General features: G+C 35.7%; 1 protein-coding gene across 3 annotated transcripts in view; it reads left to right on the top strand.

Moving 5' to 3' along the window:
• Positions 1-19,648, top strand: part of ATRNL1 (attractin like 1) — a 919,082-nt gene that overhangs the window by 101,027 nt on the left and 798,407 nt on the right. For all 3 annotated transcript variants that reach the window (XR_012381651.1, XM_025881114.2, XM_073904148.1), the window contains exons 6-7: positions 12,125-12,299; positions 17,345-17,432. Coding sequence is in view for 2 of the 3 variants with exons in the window: in XM_025881114.2 (XP_025736899.1) it covers positions 12,125-12,299; positions 17,345-17,432 (263 nt within the window). In the remaining variant the exon portion in view is untranslated. The remainder of the gene's footprint in view (positions 1-12,124; positions 12,300-17,344; positions 17,433-19,648) is intronic.

Raw genomic sequence — 19,648 nt, 5'->3', positions numbered from 1 at the left:
ACGTACTAGGACATGCTTAGTTACTTTACTGTGTAACTACACATCAGGGTTTAGTTTGCACCTTGAAGAAATTCACTGGATAAATTACATTTTCCTTTTTATATTTAATAACAATAAACATGGTCTCTCTATTTAACTATAATGACAGGTAATATACTAAATTAAATTCTTTTCTTTTAGTTCATCCTTCCCACTAGTAACACCAGCAGATCTGACTTTTTGCAAGTCAATAAAATTAAGTTTTTATTCTTAACCTACTTGAATAATTGACTGTTTAAAATTAGCATTGAAAATGTATGTGTATATATATATATATATACACACATAAATATAACAAGATTTATTAACTAATTCATTCATTTATGTAACAAAATTTTTTGAGCATCTACCAAGTGCTAGTCACTATTCTATGCCTTTCGGATACATCGTGGAACAAAGAAGTCCAGTATCCTTGGGTAGCTTACTTACATTCAAGCTGGGAGAGACAGATCATAGACAATAAACATAATATACATGTTATAAGTATAGTATATTAGAAAGGGATAAGTGCCATGGAAAAAATAAAGTAGAGCTGAGAAAGATGGATAGATCTTGGGATGGGAGTTACAATTTAAAATAGAGTGGTCAGCTTAGGCCTTATTGAGAAGGTGACATTTGTGCAATGACTTGGTACAAAGGAGGGAATTAGCTATGTGGTAACTTAGGAGAAGAATATTTCAGGCAGTTGGAACAGTCAGTACAAAGGCCTTAAGGTAGAAACATGCCCATTGTGTTTGAGGACCAGCCAAAAGGCCAGTGTGCCTGGAATTGAATTACTGATGGGAGGTTAGTCCGTTAGAAGCTCAGAGAAGTTACAGAACAGGGGAGAGGATTGAGGATATGGGGTTAAGGGGTTGTTGGAGCAGTGGAGGTATGTGAAGAATGGAACCAGATCAGCTAAGCTTTAGCATTGGGTACCATTGTAAGGATTTTTGACTTTCACCCTAAGTGAAATGGGGAACCATTGAAAAATTTTGAGTAGAAGATTGATATAATCTGACTTAGTTTTAAGGTTCCTGTTGGCTTCTAATTGAGAAGACTGGAAGCATAGTACCAGTGAAGACGTTACTGCTATAATTATAATCCAGATGAGAGGTGATAGTAGTGTGGGCAGGCAGTGGAGGGGAAAAGAATGGCTTGAGTGGTAAATGGAACTTTTAAGCAGGGTTGGTAAGATTTGCTCATGCACTGGATATGGAAGAGGGTGAGAGAAAGAAGAGTCAAAATGACTTTGAGATATTTTTAGACCACAGAGTAAGATGGAGTTGTTATCAACTGGTAAGAAGAAGAGTTTAGGAAGAAAATTAGTTTGATTTTGGTATGTGAAGTTTGAGATGTCTTTTAGACATCTAGGAGGAGATGCTGAAGAGACCGTTGGGACTTAGTGGAGGAGGTCTGTACTGTAGCTGTAAATTTGGGCCTTAAAAATGTTAAATTGGAAACTATTGATGGCACTTAAAGCCATGAAATCAGGTGAGATCACCAGGAAAGTGAGTGTAGAGAGAAAATAGAACAGACTGAACTGTGAGTCACAACACAATTCACGGGATATTGTGCTAGACGTACGAGTTCCTTCCTTATAGAAGCTTACCTGATGTTGAAATACTTACAAGCACTTATATTAGTGTCTCTGACTTAGATAAGTAGAATAAACAAATCCTGCTCTCAATCCTAGCTAACTCTGTATCTATCATTTTCAACTAATCAGAACCAAAGTCCATAAAGCTTTGTTTTAAACCTCCCATGACTCAAAATAATACATTGGAAAATATTTTCTTTGCTAAAAGGACAGTTCCTTTCTATATTATAATTGCATCATTGACCTAAACTGAGAGAACCAAGTATTCTTGGAACAGAACAGTGTAATGATTACCACTCACACAGTTCATTGTTCTATAAAATTAAAATATTGTCAAAACAGCTGTGAACATTTAAAATACACTAAAATTCATGCCTGGCCTTTGGAGTTTAATGGGCCTAGAAAATGTTTAGAATGCTTTGGATACTGAAACAAAATCAGATTTTTCAATGATGTTAGAAGATGACTCTTACACTCTTATACCTTGTTTTGCCTTTTATTTGGAGAACTTCGGATTCAGTATACATACTAAGTCATAAAATTATTTCTGGAATGATTACAATAAGTCACATACACCTCTCTTAAAATCTCCCTTCTCAGCATGTTTTTCCCTTTTCTATTAGCAATCCAATTTCTTTTTGGGAAATTTCCTTTCACTTAGTGAGAGTAGTCTTGATGGGATGATAAATCCAGATACCTACCTGCCTATTCTAAACTTGATTTTTAGCCTCATTTTGAAGTTCTCTCAATTTCTCCAATAATTCCAATTTTTTCCTTAAGGTAGCCAAAATTAGTTTCTGTGCCTTACAACGAAAGAAATCTAGCTGATACACTATACCAGAGATACTATTAGAAGGCGTAAATGTGTGTGTGTGTGTGTGTGTATGTATTATATATTTCTGTTATTAGATTTAATTAAAATACCAAAAATTGTATTTGCAGTACAGGGATATTGACAGAAATTTGGCTTAACAGTCTGCATTTGGTACAGTTCAAAGTTAGCATTTATTTAGTGTTTTTAATTGAGAACTGAAAAAAGAAAATAAGTACAGTTTGGCCCTTTAAATCTATACCACATTAGTAGTAAAATATTTTTTTCATGATGACTTAGATTAAATATGAATTAAAAGTATGAGCTAAAACTATATCAGGAAGTCCAAAATTCTAGAGAAAGATTAATTTTTCCCCTGGAAATCCCTTACTTGACTGGAGACCTTTTATTTTCTTTTCTTCCTTTAAATGATACAGAGAGTATCAGAGTAGTTCTTGTTTTTAGAAATCAAAGCCTGCTGTTAAGTTATTAATCAGTAAGAAACAATTCATGTCCCTCCTTGTTGGGGGAGATCAGATTTTACTGCTGGGTTTTCCTTTCTGCATCTTTGTACATAGCAATTACAGGTTTTCTAGTAACATTGAAAATTTGTATATAAATCTATTCATAATTTTGGGACCTTTGGGGAATTTCTGTTTCACTCATCGGAAAACTTTAAATTTTTATCTTTATATGGAGGCAGAGTTATTTTATAAATTTCATTTGTGTAAAACAAATATATTTTTTAATATTGATTTCCATTATAAAATCAGAGATAGATTCCTTTAGAAAAAGTTTTCCAGTGCAAAATAATTAGAATACTTTGGAAAGGAAGAAATGTAATTTAGTAGTCTGGATTTACTTGGGAAGAACTTAAAAAACTTTGCAGTTCTTTCTTTCTTCTAGGTTTTGTCTTTGCAATTTTTTCTCAATTTGATTTCCCTGCGATTTAGGGGAACTTTTTTTTTTTTTTTTTGAGAGAGAGTGGGGTTGAGGTGGGGAGGGCAGAGGGAGGATCTCGGTCAGACTCCCTGCCCAGTGTGGAGCCTGATGCAGGGCTCATCTTGAGACCCTGATTTCATGACCTTAGATCATGGTCTGAGCCAAAATCAAGAGTTGGATGCCTAACCGACTGAGCCATCCAGGTGCCCCTGGGATTACAGGAATTTTTTACTTGTAATTTTCCTTTTTTCTTTGATATGTGTACTTGTAATATCTCATGACACTAGGCTTTATTAACATAGATAGCCTCAAGTATACTTAGTTTTCTTATATATGAAATGAGGGGATTGACTTAATAGTAAGAATAGGATGACTCTAAGGGAACTTTTGTTATACTATTGATTATTAAGCATAATCTCACTTATCTGCTCAGAATGCTGTGCTCTTCTAGGTATAATCTGAAGCTTGAAGAAGTAACTTGTCCAAGGTTTCATATCTAATAAGTCAGAAAGCTAGGCTTACTTCATAGCTCATACTTTTAATCTTTTATAGCTCTAAGGTTTTTTCCATTCATTCATTAAGTATATAGTGAGGCCACTCATATAGGGGTTGTACGCCATGTTAGGACTTTTCATTTTGTTTGAAGTGTGATGGAACACCACTGAAAGATTTTGAGTAGGAGAATGATAGGAGTGAATTTATATTTTTTAATCACTCTGGTTGTGTGGTGGAGAGTTGAATGTGATGAGAAGGGAACCAGAATGGAAATAAGGAAACCAGTTTGGAGACTGTTGTTCCAAATAGTCCAGATGAGTGCATGGTGGCTTGGAATAGAGTGCTAGTTGTAAAGGAAGGAATTGGTGGTTGGTGTCTAGTAGAAAGTGACAAAATTTAAAGATGTTTATAATTGGTAAGGTACAGACACTCAGACACCAGCCAGTCAAAGTGGATGCTGGCCTTAGGACTGGAGCAAGATCCTGGATGAGCCATGCTGTGCCAGGCATCACGCCTTTAGCTGTTGATTGGAAAGGTTTGGATTATCTCAGGAAGGGGCCAGGGGAAGGGAGGGAAGACCAGGTACTTGAGGCAGCACCTACTTACATTGAAACCTTTCCATATTTTAATAATCAGAAAGGCTGTACGCCTGCATAACTAATGAATGTCTGTCCAGGATTTGTTGATGGATTGGATATGGAGTGTAGGGGAAAGACAGAACTCAGGAATAGCCCCATGGTCTTTGCCCTGAGCAGTGAAGTGAATGGAAGTGCCATTTACTGAGATGGTAAACACTGGTGAGGGAGCAGATTTGAAAGGGAAGGTTAAGATTTTAGTTTTGGACGTGTTAAGTTTGAGATGATTATTAGACATCCAAGTGGAGATGTCATGTAGGTAGTTTGTCTTTTTTTTTTTGAAGATTTTATTTATTTATTTGACAGAGGGAGACACAGTGAGAGAGGGAACACAAGCAGGGGGAGGGGGAGAGGGAGAAGCAGGCTTCCCGCCGGGCAGGGGGCCCGATGCGGGGCTCGATCCCAGGACCCTGAGATCACGATCTGAGCTGAAGGCAGATGCTTAACCGACTGAGCCACCCAGGCGCCCGGGTAGTTTGTCTTTGAATCTGGAACTCAAGAGGGATTGTGGGGCTGGAGATACACATTTGGGAGGGATCAGAGTATAATTCTACTCTCTATGATTGTAGAATAGCCTTTTCCCCTCAAAAATCTCTCAGCAGCTTTTACTCATGCCTAAAGTTACAGCATTAGAAATTCATTTATGCTCTTTGGATTATTAAATGACACATTACGTGGGGAAAAGGAAGCATATTAAATCTTTATGAAATCCCCACTGTAATGTGAATTTGTTTATTACATCCTTTTCAAGACAGCTGAGGTCTGCATACCTTGAGGAGTTTCCCACATTGATAGAGAGAAGTTATGCAGGGAGAGTAAATGCAGAGATGTTGCGTAAGGGGCCACATTAGGAAATGGTAGATAGAGGATTTTTCATGGATATTCTTTTATAAAAAGGGAGTCTTTGGGTGCCTAGGTGACTCTGTTAGTTAAGGATCCGACTCTTGATTTCAGCTCAGGTCATGATCTCAGGGTCATGAGATTGAGCCCTGCCCAGAGTGCAACCTGCTTAATTTTCTCTGTCTTCCTCTTCCTCTGCCCCTCCCCACCCTCAAAAATTAAACAAAAAACAAAAAGAGAGTCTTGGAGGGCCTTGAATGTAGATATCAATATTAGATTTTTAATGGATGGTGAAGCCTTTGTGTATAGTGTGTTCTTTGTAGTTGCTTGTGTTTTAAATTAATATTCAGTTTATGAAATTACATTTTTTTAAAGATTTCATTTATTTATTTGAGAGAGAGAGAATGAGCAGGGGGAGAGAGACAAGTAGACTCCCCACTGAGCAGGGAATCTGATGTGGGACTGGATCCCAGGACCCAAGATCATGACCTGAGCTGAAGTCAGATGCTTAACTGACTAAGCCACCCGGGCACCCTATAAAATGACATTTTTAATTATTTTAGTTATAGAATGCAGAAAGCTACAAATTAAGATATCTAATTTTCCTTAAACTTTAAGCCATATTCATAAATCTCATCCTATTTATAAACTTACTCATTTAGAACAAAATAAAGACAATCTATAGAGTTTGGCTATAGACCATTCCTTCTAATAATTGCTAGAAGTTAGTATAAGATACAGTAGCAACAAAGATAAGAAGAATTTTGACTGCTGTTTTGTGTAGAAAATCAGATATTTTAGATTACTGAGTAAAATTTAAAAAACCTCTAGAATCCTGTTTTTCTGTATTAATAACAATTGTAAATAAATTAATAAATGTCATTATAAGTGTTAGTTTCTTGATGTCTTAAAACAATACACATTTATTAATCTTTTTCCATTCTGAGATAAGAAGTGGGAAGTCTATTTCACTGGGCTAAAATCTCAGGGCTTGCAGGGTCACACTCCTTCTGGAGGCTCTAGGAAAATATCTGTATCCTTGACTTTTCCAGCTCCTAGAGCTGCAGTTCCTACGACTTTTCCCTTCCTCCATCTTCAAAGCTTACAGCACAGCTAACTTCAGTGGTCATATTGCTTTCTTCTTCTGTAATCAGATCTCTCTCTCTTGTAAGGACACTTGTAGTTATATTTGGAGCCTTCCTGGATAATCCAGGATAAACTTCCCAGCTTGATTCCTAATTTAGTCATACCTTCAAAGTTCCTTTTGCCAGATAAGGTAACATTACACAGGTTCCAGTGATTAGGGCCTAGATTTCTTGGGATGGGAGGGCATTATTTAGCCTACCACAAACCTGCTCTGAAATACTTTGCTTTAGCAAAAGAACAGATTTCATAAACATATTACTGCTTTAAATATAGTTCTGACTCTCAAGAGTTTTACATGCTATTAATTCTCTATCAAGCTCTTTGTCAGGTAATACCCAGGTATTATTTGACTGCTCCTGACTCTGTGCCTTTAGGTGGTAGACTGTTTTTAAGTTTTTATTTAGAAAGTTTTAAATTTATGGAAAAGTTGCAAGAATAAGAATAGTGCAAAGAATATCCAAGTACCCTTTACCCAGCTTCACCTGTTGTTAACATATTACCCTATTTGCTTTATTATTCCTGACTTACATGATTTAAAATAAATCTACACTTCCTTTTTAAGAAAACAAGATACAGACATTCATACCAATGGATATATTACTTATATATAACATCCATATGATCTCATTTCTCTTCAGTTTAATTAGAAATTGGTATACTTTGTAGGCCACATGATCTATGTTGCAAGTATTCAACTCTACTAGTACAAAAGCAGTCATAGATGATACTTAAATGAATGAGCATGCTGTGTTCTAATAAAATTTTGTTTACGAAAACAGATAGTGGGCTGGAGTTTGCTCATGGGTTGTTGTTTGCCAACCTGAATTAAATGAATTGTAAGTGATTTAGAATTGGAATTAAAAAAATTTTTTTGACAACAGTACATTCCTTAAATTTCTTCAGTTACCAAGGAAAAGTTCAGAGTCTTTTCACTCAGTAACATTTTCTGTATCTGATTTAAAGATTATGTCATTATCAAAGAGATAATCTAGAATGCTACCTAGTTTGTACCTGAAAAATACACTCATAGCATGTAAGCATTGAAAAGGACTTTGAAGATAAATGAATGAATGAATGGGTGAGTGAACAAATAAACAAATGGAAACTGTATAGGTTAATGTTTCTCACATCAGGGTCTGTTTGGAAGTTTTAAAATGTTGTGATTCAAGATTATTTAAAACTTTTTTTTTTAAAGAGATTATTTTTTTCAATTATGTTATGTTAATCACCATACATTACATCATTAGTTTTTGATGTAGTGTTCCATGATTCATTGTTTGTATAACACCCAGTGCTCCATGCAGAACATGCCCTCTTTAATACCCATCACCAGGCTAACCCATATCCCCACTCCCCTCCCCTCTAGAACCCTCAGTTTGTTTTTCAGAGTCCATAGTCTCTCATGGTTCGTCTCCCCCGCCGATATCCGCCCCCTTCATTTTTCCCTTCCTACTATCTTCTTATTTTTTTTTTTTACATATAATATATTATTTGTTTCAGAGGTACAGGTCTGTGATTCAACAGTCTTACACAATTCACAGAACTCACCATAGCACATACCCTCCCCAGTGTCTTTCACCCAGTCACCCCATCCCTCCCACCCCCCACCACTCCAGCAACACTCAGTTTGTTTCCTGAGATTAAGAATTCCTCATATGAATGAGGTCATATGATACATGTCTTTCTCTGATTGATTTATTTCCCTCAGCATAACACCCTCCGGTTCTATCCACGTCTTTGCAAATGGCAAGATCTCATTTCTTTTGATGGCTGCATAATATTCCAATGTATACATGTATCACATCTTCTTTATCCATTCATCTGTCAATGGACATCTTGGCTCTTTCCATAGTTTTGCTATTGTGGACATTGCTGCCACAAACATCGGGGTGCACGTACCCCTTCAGATCACTACATTTCTGTCTTTGGGGTAAATACCTAGTAGTGCAATTGCTGGGTCATATGGTAGCTCTGTTTTCAGCTTTTTGAGGAACCTCCACACTGTTTTCCAGAGTGGTTGCACCAGCTTGCATTCCCACCAACAGTGTAGGAGGGTTCCCCTTTCTCACATCCCCGCCAACATCTGTCGTTTCCTGACTTGTTAATTTTAGCCATTCTGACTGGTGTGAGGTGGTATCTCATTGAGGTTTTGATTTGGATTTCCCTGATGCCAAGCGATGTTGAGCACTTTTTCATGTTTCTGTTGGCCATTTGGATGTCTTCTTCGGAAAAATGTCTGTTCCTATCTTCTGCCCATTTCTTGATTGGATTATTTGTTCTTTGGGTGTTGAGTTTGGTAAGTTCTTTATAGATTTTGGATACTAGCCCTTTATCTGATATGTCATTTGCAAATATCTCCTCTCATTCTGTTGTCTTTTGGTTTTGTTGATTGTTTCTTTTGCTGTGCAAAAGCTTTTTTCTTGATGACGTCCCAATAGTTCATTTTTGTCCTTGCTTCCCTTGCCTTTGGCGATGTTTCTAGGAAGAAGTTGCTGCGGCTGAGGTTGAAGAGGTTGGTGCCTGAGTTCTCCTTTAGGATTTTCATGGACTCCTGTGTCACATTTAGGTCTTCATTCCATTTTGGGTCTATTTTTGTGTGTGGTGTAAGGAAATGGTCCAGTTTCATTCTTCTGCATGTGGCTGTCCAGTTTTCCCAACACCATTTGTTGAAGAGCCTGTCTTCTTTGCTTTGGACATTCTTTCCTGCTTTGTCAAAGATGAGTTGACCATAGAGTTGAGGGTCCATTTCTGGGCTCTCTATTCTGTTCCATTGATCTATGTGTCAGTTTTTGTGCCAGTACCATACTGTCTTGATGATGACAGCTTTGTAATAGAGCTGGAAGTCCAGAATTGTGATGCCGCCATCTTTGCTTCTCTTTTTCAACATTCCTCTGGCTATTCGGGGTCTTTTCTGGTTCCATACAAGTTTTAGGATTATTTGTTCCATTTCTTTAAAAAAAGTTGATGGTATTTTGATAGGGATTGCATTGAATGTGTAGATTGCTCTAGTTAGCATTGACATCTTCACAATGTTTGTTCTTCCAATCCATGAGCATGGAACGTTTTTCCATTTCTTTGTGTCTTCCTCAATTTCTTTCATGAGTATTTTATAGTTTTCTGAGTACAGATCCTTTGCCTCTTTGGTGAGATTTATTCCTAGGTATCTTATGGTTTTGGGTACCATTGCAGATGGGATCGGCTCCTTAATTTCTCTGTCTTCTGTCTTGTTGGTGTATAGGAATGCTACTGATTTCTGTGCATTGATTTTCTATCCTGCCACTTTACTGAATTCTTGTATGAGTTCTAGCAGTTTTGGGGTGGAGTTTTTTGGGTTTTCCACCTAAAGTATCATATCATCTGCAAATGTGAGAGTTTGACTTCTTCTTTGCCGATTTGGATGCCTTTTATTTCTTTCTGTTGTCTGATTGCTGTGGCTAGGACTTCTAATACTATGTTGAATAGCAGTGGTAATAGTGGACATCCCTGCCGTGTTCCTGATTTCTTAATCTCAGGAAACAAACTGAGGGTTGCTAGAGTGGTGGGGGTGGGAGGGATGGGGTGGCTAGGTGATAGACATTGGGGAGGGTATGTGCTATGGTGAGTGAATTGTGTAAGACTGTTGAATCACAGACCTGTGCCTCTGAAACAAATAATACATTATATGTTAAAAAAAGATAGTAGGAAGGGAAAAATGAAGGGGGGGAAATCGGAGGGGGAGATGAACCATGAGAGACTATGGACTCTGAGAAACAAACTGAGGGTTCTAGAGGGAAGGGGACTGGGGGGATGGGTTAGCCCGGTGATGGGTATTAAAGAGGGCACGTACTGCATGGAGCACTGGGTGTTATATGGAAACAATGAATCATGGAACACTACATCAAAAACTAATGATGTAATGTATGGTGATTAACATAACATAATAAAATAAAAAAAAGAAAAAGAAAGAAAGAACAAGAACCATATGATCCTCTCAGTAGATGCAGAAAATGCATTTGACAAAGTACAGCATCCTTTCTTGATCAAACCTCTTCAGAGTATAGGGATAGAGGGTACATACCTCAATATCATAAAAGCCATCTATGAAAAACCCACAGCAAATATCATTCTCAATGGGGAAGAACTGAGAGCTTTCCCCGTAAGGTAAAACTTTTTGATATTAACAAATTTAAGCCAAGTGATTGATCTCATAATTGAGTAAAAATGTCACTAGATTGCAATGTCAGCATTTCTGTTGACTATCAATTTGGGACCACGTAATATCGCTTATTATAGGCTAAAAAGAATATTACTGAGGTGTTCTGATGCTTTTGTGACAAGTGAAGTTCAAATGATAATATGGCATATTATATGAATTTAAAATATTTATTAAAGGTAAAGGAGAGAAAAATGATGGGAGAATTATGTCAAGATAATACAGGTATGCTAAAGTTATGTTAAAAAGGAGCTATAGTAATAACATTTTCAACTTGGGACCAATGATTTACTTTGAGCAAAAGAATGTCACCATTATTTTAAGTAAACATTAATTTTATTGGTTTTAGAAGTTTGTTCATATACAATTTATACATTTTTGTTGGTTTTATATTTATAAAAGAACTTCAAACATAAGGAATGTATATCTAGTTTTGTTTGAGTGTATTTTAGTTTCCTCAGAATTAAAATAATTTATGAACCTCAAGTTTTGTGAAAATATATTTCCTTTAGGAGCATTCCTTCAATTAGTTAAGTTTGAGAAACCTGATGTAGGCTAGTCTCCTACATTTTACAGGTGAGGAAACCAAGTCTCATGAGCAACATGAATGATGGGTAGGATTTTTTTATTTTATTTTTATTTATTTTTTTTAAAGATTTCATTTATTTGACAGAGAGAGAGGGAGTGGGAGAAGGAGAACCAGGCTTCCCACTGAGCAGGAAGCCTGATGGGGGGCTCGATCCCAGGATCCTGGGACCATGACCTGAGCTGAAGGCCACCCAGGTGCCCCAAGGCAGTGTTTTTTACTTAAAATTATTAAAGTTATCTTGCACTTATTAATACTTTTTATTATGCATAATAATTTTTTTGTTTGAGGGTAGTAAGCCTCCCTATTAATGCCAATTTTGGTTTTTCTTAATAATGATACTAAGAAAAAAATATAATTTTTATTTTTAGATTTGTTTAATAGTTTATAAATGCTTTCATTTCTACTGTCTTTAAAAAATTATAATAACCTTTAGGGTATCGATTGTTATTTCTGTTTTATAGATGAAGGATTGTTGACAGGAGAGGTAAACAGACTTGCCCAAGGTCCCACTTGTTATCAGTGGCCAAACCAGGATTTGAGTACATTGATTTACAGTCTAATATTCTCGTAGCATTCTAGTAGCATACTAAAGTAAATATGAAATTTTATATTATTTAAATGATTTTTTCAGGCTGTGGTCTTTATGTCTGATTGGGTGTATGAATTTTTTTCCCCTGTAGGCATTACATTTGCTCTTAGAAGTTTTCCTGTTAAGTTATATTTCAGACCGTTTGTTATGTATATTGCATTTATTAATATGAGCATTGAATTCTTAAATTCTCTTAATCCATATATTCTATTTCTAAAATCTAAGGTCTTTGTTTAATGCATTGTGTTTGATTTTTTTTTTTAATAGGTCCTGATTGTTCTTTGAATGTTCCTTCTACTGAGTCTTACTGGATTCTGCCAAATGTTAAACCCTTCAGTCCTTCTGTAGGTCGGGCTTCCCATAAAGCAGTTTTACATGGGAAATTTATGTGGGTGATTGGCGGATATACTTTTAACTACAGTTCTTTCCAAATGGTCTTGAAGTAAGTTTTTTTTACAAATGTTCATAATCTATTGGATTATTTTGGTAATAAGACTATACTAAATGTCTTATTTTATTGCTGTCCAAATTTATAAATGGTTATATCAGTGATAGTATCTATTTACTACATGGGACTGATTTGAGAATATATGAAGTCAGTATATCCATAGTTAATTTTTTGTCATTATGTATCTAGGTTTGGTTTGTAGAAATTTTATTACCTCTCTAGAGAGTGCTTTTTGGAAATTCTTAGTATGAAAATATTAACTTCAAAAAAGTGGGGGGCCATGCTTGTATTAGACATTAAAAATCTTGCCACCTTTTATTTTTTTAGATGGAAGTGTAATTTCTTATATAAAAATACTTTCAGTTTGTTCCGTAAGTTTTAATTTACCTGAGCTTTTACTTTACAAGCTTTTGGGAACACAGGCCAATATTATAAAATAAATCATTCATTTGATGTTGGCGCAACAGAGATTATCCTCTGCATGATTGGATGATATGAGAAATCATATGGGTGGCAGCTTTATCTGACTTTTTTTCAGCTGCTGATTGTATTTTATTAACCATCTATTAACAGAATAAAAGGAAATAGAGTAATTTGATTATCAGTGTTTTCAATATAATAATATATTATAACTGGTATAACTTGGGCATCAACCAATCAGAACTGACCTTAGTATTCATTGTAACATTGTATATATTGCGTGTAGGCTCCTTGCAAAATGCAATATACATATAATTTTTTAAATATGTATTTTTGCTTTTGTCCCAAATATTGCATGGGTCATACGTACACTAAAAATTTGTTGGTTGTTTATCTGAAATTCAGATTTAACTGAGCATCCTATATTTTATCTGTAACTGAAAATATTAACCTTGTTAATTTGGAGAATATAAAAAAGTCTGTGTTTAAGAGGAGATTGCTTTAAAACTATGATTGAATATGATTGGAATTAAAGTCTAAAATAAAATCTGGAGATGAAGAAAAGGAAGAGTTATAGGTAAATATTTAAGTGAAGAATTAGAATTATGCATCACAATATATGAAGGATAAAATATTCTAGAAAGAACTGAAGGAGAGTTGGTGGGATTAAATGAGTTTTTATGATATAAAAAGAACCTGAAGAAATAATAAGATTTAAATGTGGAAACAAGAAGGAAATTTACCTCTAGAACTCTCAGTTCTAGAGGTGAGGGGGGTGGGGGGATGGGTTAGCCTGGTGATGGGTATTAAAAGAAGGCACGTACTGAATGGAGCACTGAGTGTTATATGCAAACAATGAATCATGGAACACTATATCAAAAGCTAATGATGTAATGTATGGTGATTAACATAACATAATAAAATTTAAAAAAGAAGGAAATTTACTGTGATTAATGAAAAGTCTGTGAAAATAAAGTAAAACTTGAATTAAATTGTGGTATTTGCAAAGTAGAGTTGTGAAGACAGAGTATAGTGTCAGGGAAACATGGGAATTTTAAAAATTTATGTTCTGTATAAGTTTAATTGCATATTTAAAATTAAGTGGTATCACTTGATTCTCTCTTAAACTTATATATTTCTCATTTGACTCAGTTTAACTTTTGTCTGCAACCTGGTTCTTTTGCTTATAGTGTTTAGTTTTGTAGTAAGCCTCAAGGTGTCAGATTAGAAGAAACCTGGTTGCTGTTTTCACAGGTTAGATAATTTTTTTTTTTATTATTCTGAATGTAGTTCAATTGTAGGTAGGTAAGGATATTTACTAGCTTTTAGAAGTGATGTCAGTCATTAGTCAATTTATCTTCTATAGAATTTAATTGAGGTGTAGATGTTATAGTTTTTAAATCTTCTGCATCTTTAAGAACGATTTTATTTATTTGAGAGAGAGCGAGAGAGCAAGGGAAGAGAGTATATGAGGAGGAAGGATTGATTAGCAGTGTCAAATGCTAATGATTAACCAGGTCAAGAAAAATGAGGACTGAGAAGTGGCCATGGATTTAGCATGAGGAAGTTGATTTTAACAAAAACAACTTTGCTGGAGCAGTGTTTTTAAAAGCTTGTTTGGAGTTAGTTGAAGAGAGAGTGGGGAGGTGCAGGGAGGGGCAAGGAAGAAAAGGGGTAGTAAAGAAATGGGGTGATAGCTTGAAGGGGTAGTAGTGAGGTCAAGAGAAATTTTTCTTTTCTTTTTTTTTATAAGTGGGGAAAAATAACACCATGTTTTTATGCTGATGGGAATTAATCTAGTAAGACCAGAAAGTGGTGATGTAGGAAAGAGATGGGAGGACTGCTAGAATGTTGTGGGATCTAGTGTTACCAGGAACACAGCTATAGTTTATTGATAGCAGGCAACAGCCAACTGCCAAGTAGGGGCCTAGGACCTAGATGCTAAGAATGGTTTTGCATTTTTAATGGACTGTAGAAAAGAACCGAAGAAGAATATATGAGACCAATGTGGTACACAAAGCCTAAAATATTTACTGTCTAGTCCTTTACAGAAATAGTTTGCTGGGCCCTAATTTATGGTAACTTGGTGGAAAGCAGTGTGTTGGGTGCAGATACGGTAGGTAGATGTAGGTATGATTTTGTGGAAGTTATGTTCTGGTTGATTATATTTCCTCATTTATGTCATACACATGTATTTTATAACTCCAAGGTAGGAAATAACTAACATAATACTGTAGATAATTTTTGGTAGCACTTTCTTTTTTTTTTCTTTAAATTTTTTTATTGTTATGTTAGTCACCATACATTACATCATTAGTTTGTGATGTAGTGTTCCATGATTCATTGTTTGTGCATAATACCCAGTGCTCCATGCAGAACGTGCCCTCTTTAATACCCATCACCAGGCTAACCCATCCCCCCAACCCCCTCCCCTCTAGAGCCCTCAGTTTGTTTTTCAGAGTCCATGATCTCTCATGGTTCGTCTCCCCCTCCGATATACCCCCCTTCATTCTTCCCCTCCTGCTATCTTCTTATTTTTTTTTCTTAACGTATATTGCATTATTTGTTTCAGAGGTACAGTTATGTGATTCAACAGTCTTGTACAATTCACAGCACTCACCATAGCACAAACCCTCCCCAATGTCTATCACTCAGCCACCCCATCCCTCCTACCCCACCCCCACCCCCACTCCAGCAATTTGGTAGCCCTTTCTTTCTCTTTCTCTCTCTCTCTCTTTTTTTTTTTTTTTTGTAAAGGGAGTTCTCTTACCTTTCTTGATCCCACAATATTACCTTTCTTGAAGAAAGAGAAGACAGGAAATAATTGATAATGAGCTTCTTAAACAATGTTTTAGCCAATTCTTAGCTGGGTGTTACCATTTTTATGTTTTGGCACATTGAGGAACTTTGAGTGTAGAGTATGTTGGTGGAGTTCTGTTGGATAAGCACTGGAGATTCATAGTTTGGAACTTCTGTTTTCATATATGTATTTTTAGAACAAATATGAATTTTCTTTTTTTATCCTGTAATCCAATATGTACTTTATTTTTTTATTATGTTATGTTAATCACCATACATTACATCATTAGCTTTTGATGGAGTGTTCCATGATTCATTGTTTGTGTACTTAATTTTTACAGAAGCTTCTATCTTACTAGATTCATTTTATTTCAAAAAGTGATCTGTGAATGAGTTATATTTGGCATAGGAAATGCATACTTAGTTAATTTATATAATGCTAAGCTTAGTCTGTGTAAAAAAATAAAAATGAATGCATAAAGCAAATGGCTGTGGTAAAAATGGAAAGAATTTTCATCTATTTTGAAAAGAAAAAGCTGGCTTTTAAAAAAAATGAAAAATGCAGACTAACTCACTTATTGTTTAGGCTAGCTAATCAGTTGTTTGAAATTGTTAAAGGTAATTGAACAAATTAATCCCAGTAATAAATAGCCTAGTCAAGTTAATGTATATTACACATTTAGGTGATTGAATTCTAATTTAGAGTAGGTATGTCTTGAATGAGTCTATTAAAAATTTCTAATATGGTACATGCAATTATGAGTTTATTAGTTATAATTGTTTTTGAATTTAATGAATACTTGAATACAAGTGAGGAAAGCATATGCAAATTAAAAAACCAAAAATGAATGTTAGCTTAAATTAACAAGTCAGGAAACGACAGATGTTGGCGGGGATGTGGAGAAAGGGGAACCCTCCTACACTGTTGGTGGGAATGCAAGCTGGTGCAACCCCTCTGGAAAACAGTATGGAGGTTCCTCAAATAGTTGAAAATAGAGCTACCCTACGATCCAGCAATTGCACTACTGGGTATTTACCACAAAGATACAAATGTAGGGATCCGAAGGGGTACGTGCACCCCAATGTTTATAGCAGCAATGTTCACAATAGCCAAACTGTGGAAAGAGCCAAGATGTCCATCGACAGATGAATGGATAAAGAAGATGTGGTATATATACACAATGGAATATTATGCAGCCATCAAAAAGAATGAGATCTTGCCATTTGCAATGACATGGATGGAACTGGAGGGTGTTATGCTGAGTGAAATAAGTCAATCAGAGAAAGACATGTATCATATGACCTCACTGATATGAGGAATTCTTAATCTCAGGAAACAAACTGAGTGTTGCTGGAGTGGTGGGGGGTGGGAGGGATGGGGTGGCTGGGTGATAGACATTGGGGAGGGTATGTGCTATGGTGAGCGCTGTGAATTGTGCAAGACTGTTGAATCACAGATCTGTACCTCTGAAACAAATAATGCAACATATGTTAAGAAAAAAGAAAAAGAAGAAGATAGCAGGAGGGGAAGAATGAAGGGGAGTAAGTCAGAGTGGGAGACGAACCATGAGAGACGATGGACTCTGAAAAACAAACTGAGGGTTCTAGAGGGGAGGAAGGTAGGGGGATGGGTTAGCCTGGTGATGGATATTAAAGAGGGCACATTCTGCATGGAGTACTGGGTGTTATGCACAAACAGTGAATCATGGAACACTACATCAGAAACTAATGATGTAATACATGGTGATTAACATAACAATAAAAAATTAAAAAAAATGAATGTTAGCTTATAAAGTATTTTTCTTTTATTTTGCTTTTAGTTACAATTTGGAAAGCAGTATATGGAATGTAGGAAGTCTATCAAGGGGTCCTCTCCAGAGATATGGACACTCTCTTGCTTTATATCAGGTATGGATCATGGTTTTTAAATTCTAATCATTTTTTTTGTTTGTTTGTTTTTAGAATTTACCTTTGAGAAAAAAATACTAAATCTCAGTTTTATTTCAAATATTTAATGAGAATAGATCATAGATCACAATTACTTGAGATGTCATAAACTCATATAGTATTTTAGTAAAAAATAGATTTTAGTACAATTCTCCATGGAACATCAGAAGAAATGAAGATTGAATTTTTGTCCATGGCTTTATACCTAGTCATCAGGTTAATCACTTTTTTTTTTTAAGATTTTATTTATTTGAAAAAGAGAGAGTGAGCTAGAGAGAGAGCAGGGGGAGAGGTAGAGGGAGAGGGAGAAGCTGACTCCCCTTCTGAGCAGGGAACCCATTGTGGGGCTCGATCCCAGGGACCCTGGGATCATGACCGAGCTGAAGGCAGTTGCTTAACCCACTGAGCCACCCAGGCTTTTTAAAAAAATTGTAGTAAAGTGCACATAACATAAAATTTACCATTTTAACCATTTTTTAAATGTAGTTTCAGTGACATTAAGTATATTCAAATTGTTTTACAAACATTACCACCATTATTTCCAGACCTTTTTTCATCTTGCAAAAATGATACTCTATACCCCATTAAACAGTAACTCCCCATCTCCTTCCCCAGACACTGGCAACCACCATTCTACTTTCTGTCTCTGTAATTTGACTGCTCCAGGTACCTCATATAAGTGGAATCATATAGTATTTGTCTTTTGACTGGCTTATTTCACTTAGCATAATGCCCTCAAGGTTCATCCATGTAGTATATGCTAGAATATCCTTCCTTTTTAAACCTGAATAATATTCCATTGTATGGATATGTCGCATTCTCTTTATCCATTCATCTATTGATAGACCCTTGGGTTGCTTTCACCTTTTTGACTCTTGTGAATGATGCTGTTGTGAACATGCGTATAAAACTACCTATTTAAGTCCTTGCTTTAAATTTTTTGGGTAGATAGCTAGAAGAGGAGTTGCAGGACTACATCATAATTCTGTTTTTAATTTTTTGAGAAATTGCCATATTGTTTTCCATAGCAGCTACACCATTTTACATTTTCATCAGTAGTGCACAGGGTTCTAATTCCTCCACATCCTTGTCAACATTTGTTATTTTGTTTTTATTTTTTATAATAGGCACCTTGTGTGCAGTGGTATCTCATTGTGGTTTTGATTTGCATTTCTTTAATGTTGAACATCTTTTCAAGTGCTTATTGGCTATTTGTATGCCTCCTCTAAAGAAATGTATATTCAAATCTTTTGCCCATTTTTAAAATCAAGTTGTTTGTTTCTTTGTTGTTGAGTTGTGAGGGTTCTTTTTTTTTTTTTTTTAAGATTTTATTTATTTATTTGAGAGAGAGAATGAGATAGAGAGAGAGCATGAGAGGGGAAAGGGTCAGAGGGAGAAGCAGACTTCCCGCTGAGCAGGGAGCCCGATGTGGGACTCGATCCCAGGACTCCAGGATCATGACCTGAGCCGAAGGCAGTCGCTTAACCAACTGAGCCACCCAGGCGCCCTGTGAGGGTTCTTTATATATTCTGGATATTAACCCCTTATCAGATATGATTTGCAGATATTTTCTCCCATTTTGTGGGCTGTCTTTTCACTCTGTTGATATGTTCTTTGATACACAAAAGTTTTTAATTTTGGCATAGTCCAATTTATCTATTTTTTCGTTTGTTCTGTGGGCTTTTTGTGTCATATCCAAGAAATCATTGCCAATCCAATGTTATGAAGATTTTTCCCTATGTTTTCTTTTAAGAGTTTTAAAGTTTTAGTTTTGATATTAGATCTTTAATCCATTTTGAGTTAATTTTTTTGTTTATGGTGTAGGGTAAGTGTTCACTTTCATTTTTTTGCGTGTAGCTATTTTGTTAGCCAGCACCATTTGTTGAAAAGACTATCTTTTCCTCATTGAATGGTCTTGGTGCCCTTGTTGAAAATCATTTTACCATATGTGTGAGGGTTTACATCTGGGCTCTCTATTCTTTTGATCTGTGTCTGTGTACCAGTACCAGTATGACACAATTTTGATTATTGTAGTTTTATAGTAAGTTTTGAAATGAGGGACTGCAAGACTTCCAGCTTTGATCTTGTTTTTCAAGTTTGTTTTGCCTACTCAGGGTCACTTAAGATTTCATATGAATTTTAGGCTAGATTTTTCTGTTTCTCCAAAAATGTCATTG

Source organism: Callorhinus ursinus, unplaced genomic scaffold (assembly GCF_003265705.2).
Source record: "Callorhinus ursinus isolate GAN/ISIS: 27379988/994484 unplaced genomic scaffold, GSC_fseal_2.0 scaffold20, whole genome shotgun sequence".
NCBI lineage: Eukaryota > Metazoa > Chordata > Mammalia > Carnivora > Otariidae > Callorhinus > Callorhinus ursinus.
This window is presented reverse-complemented; position numbering and strand designations above follow the sequence as displayed.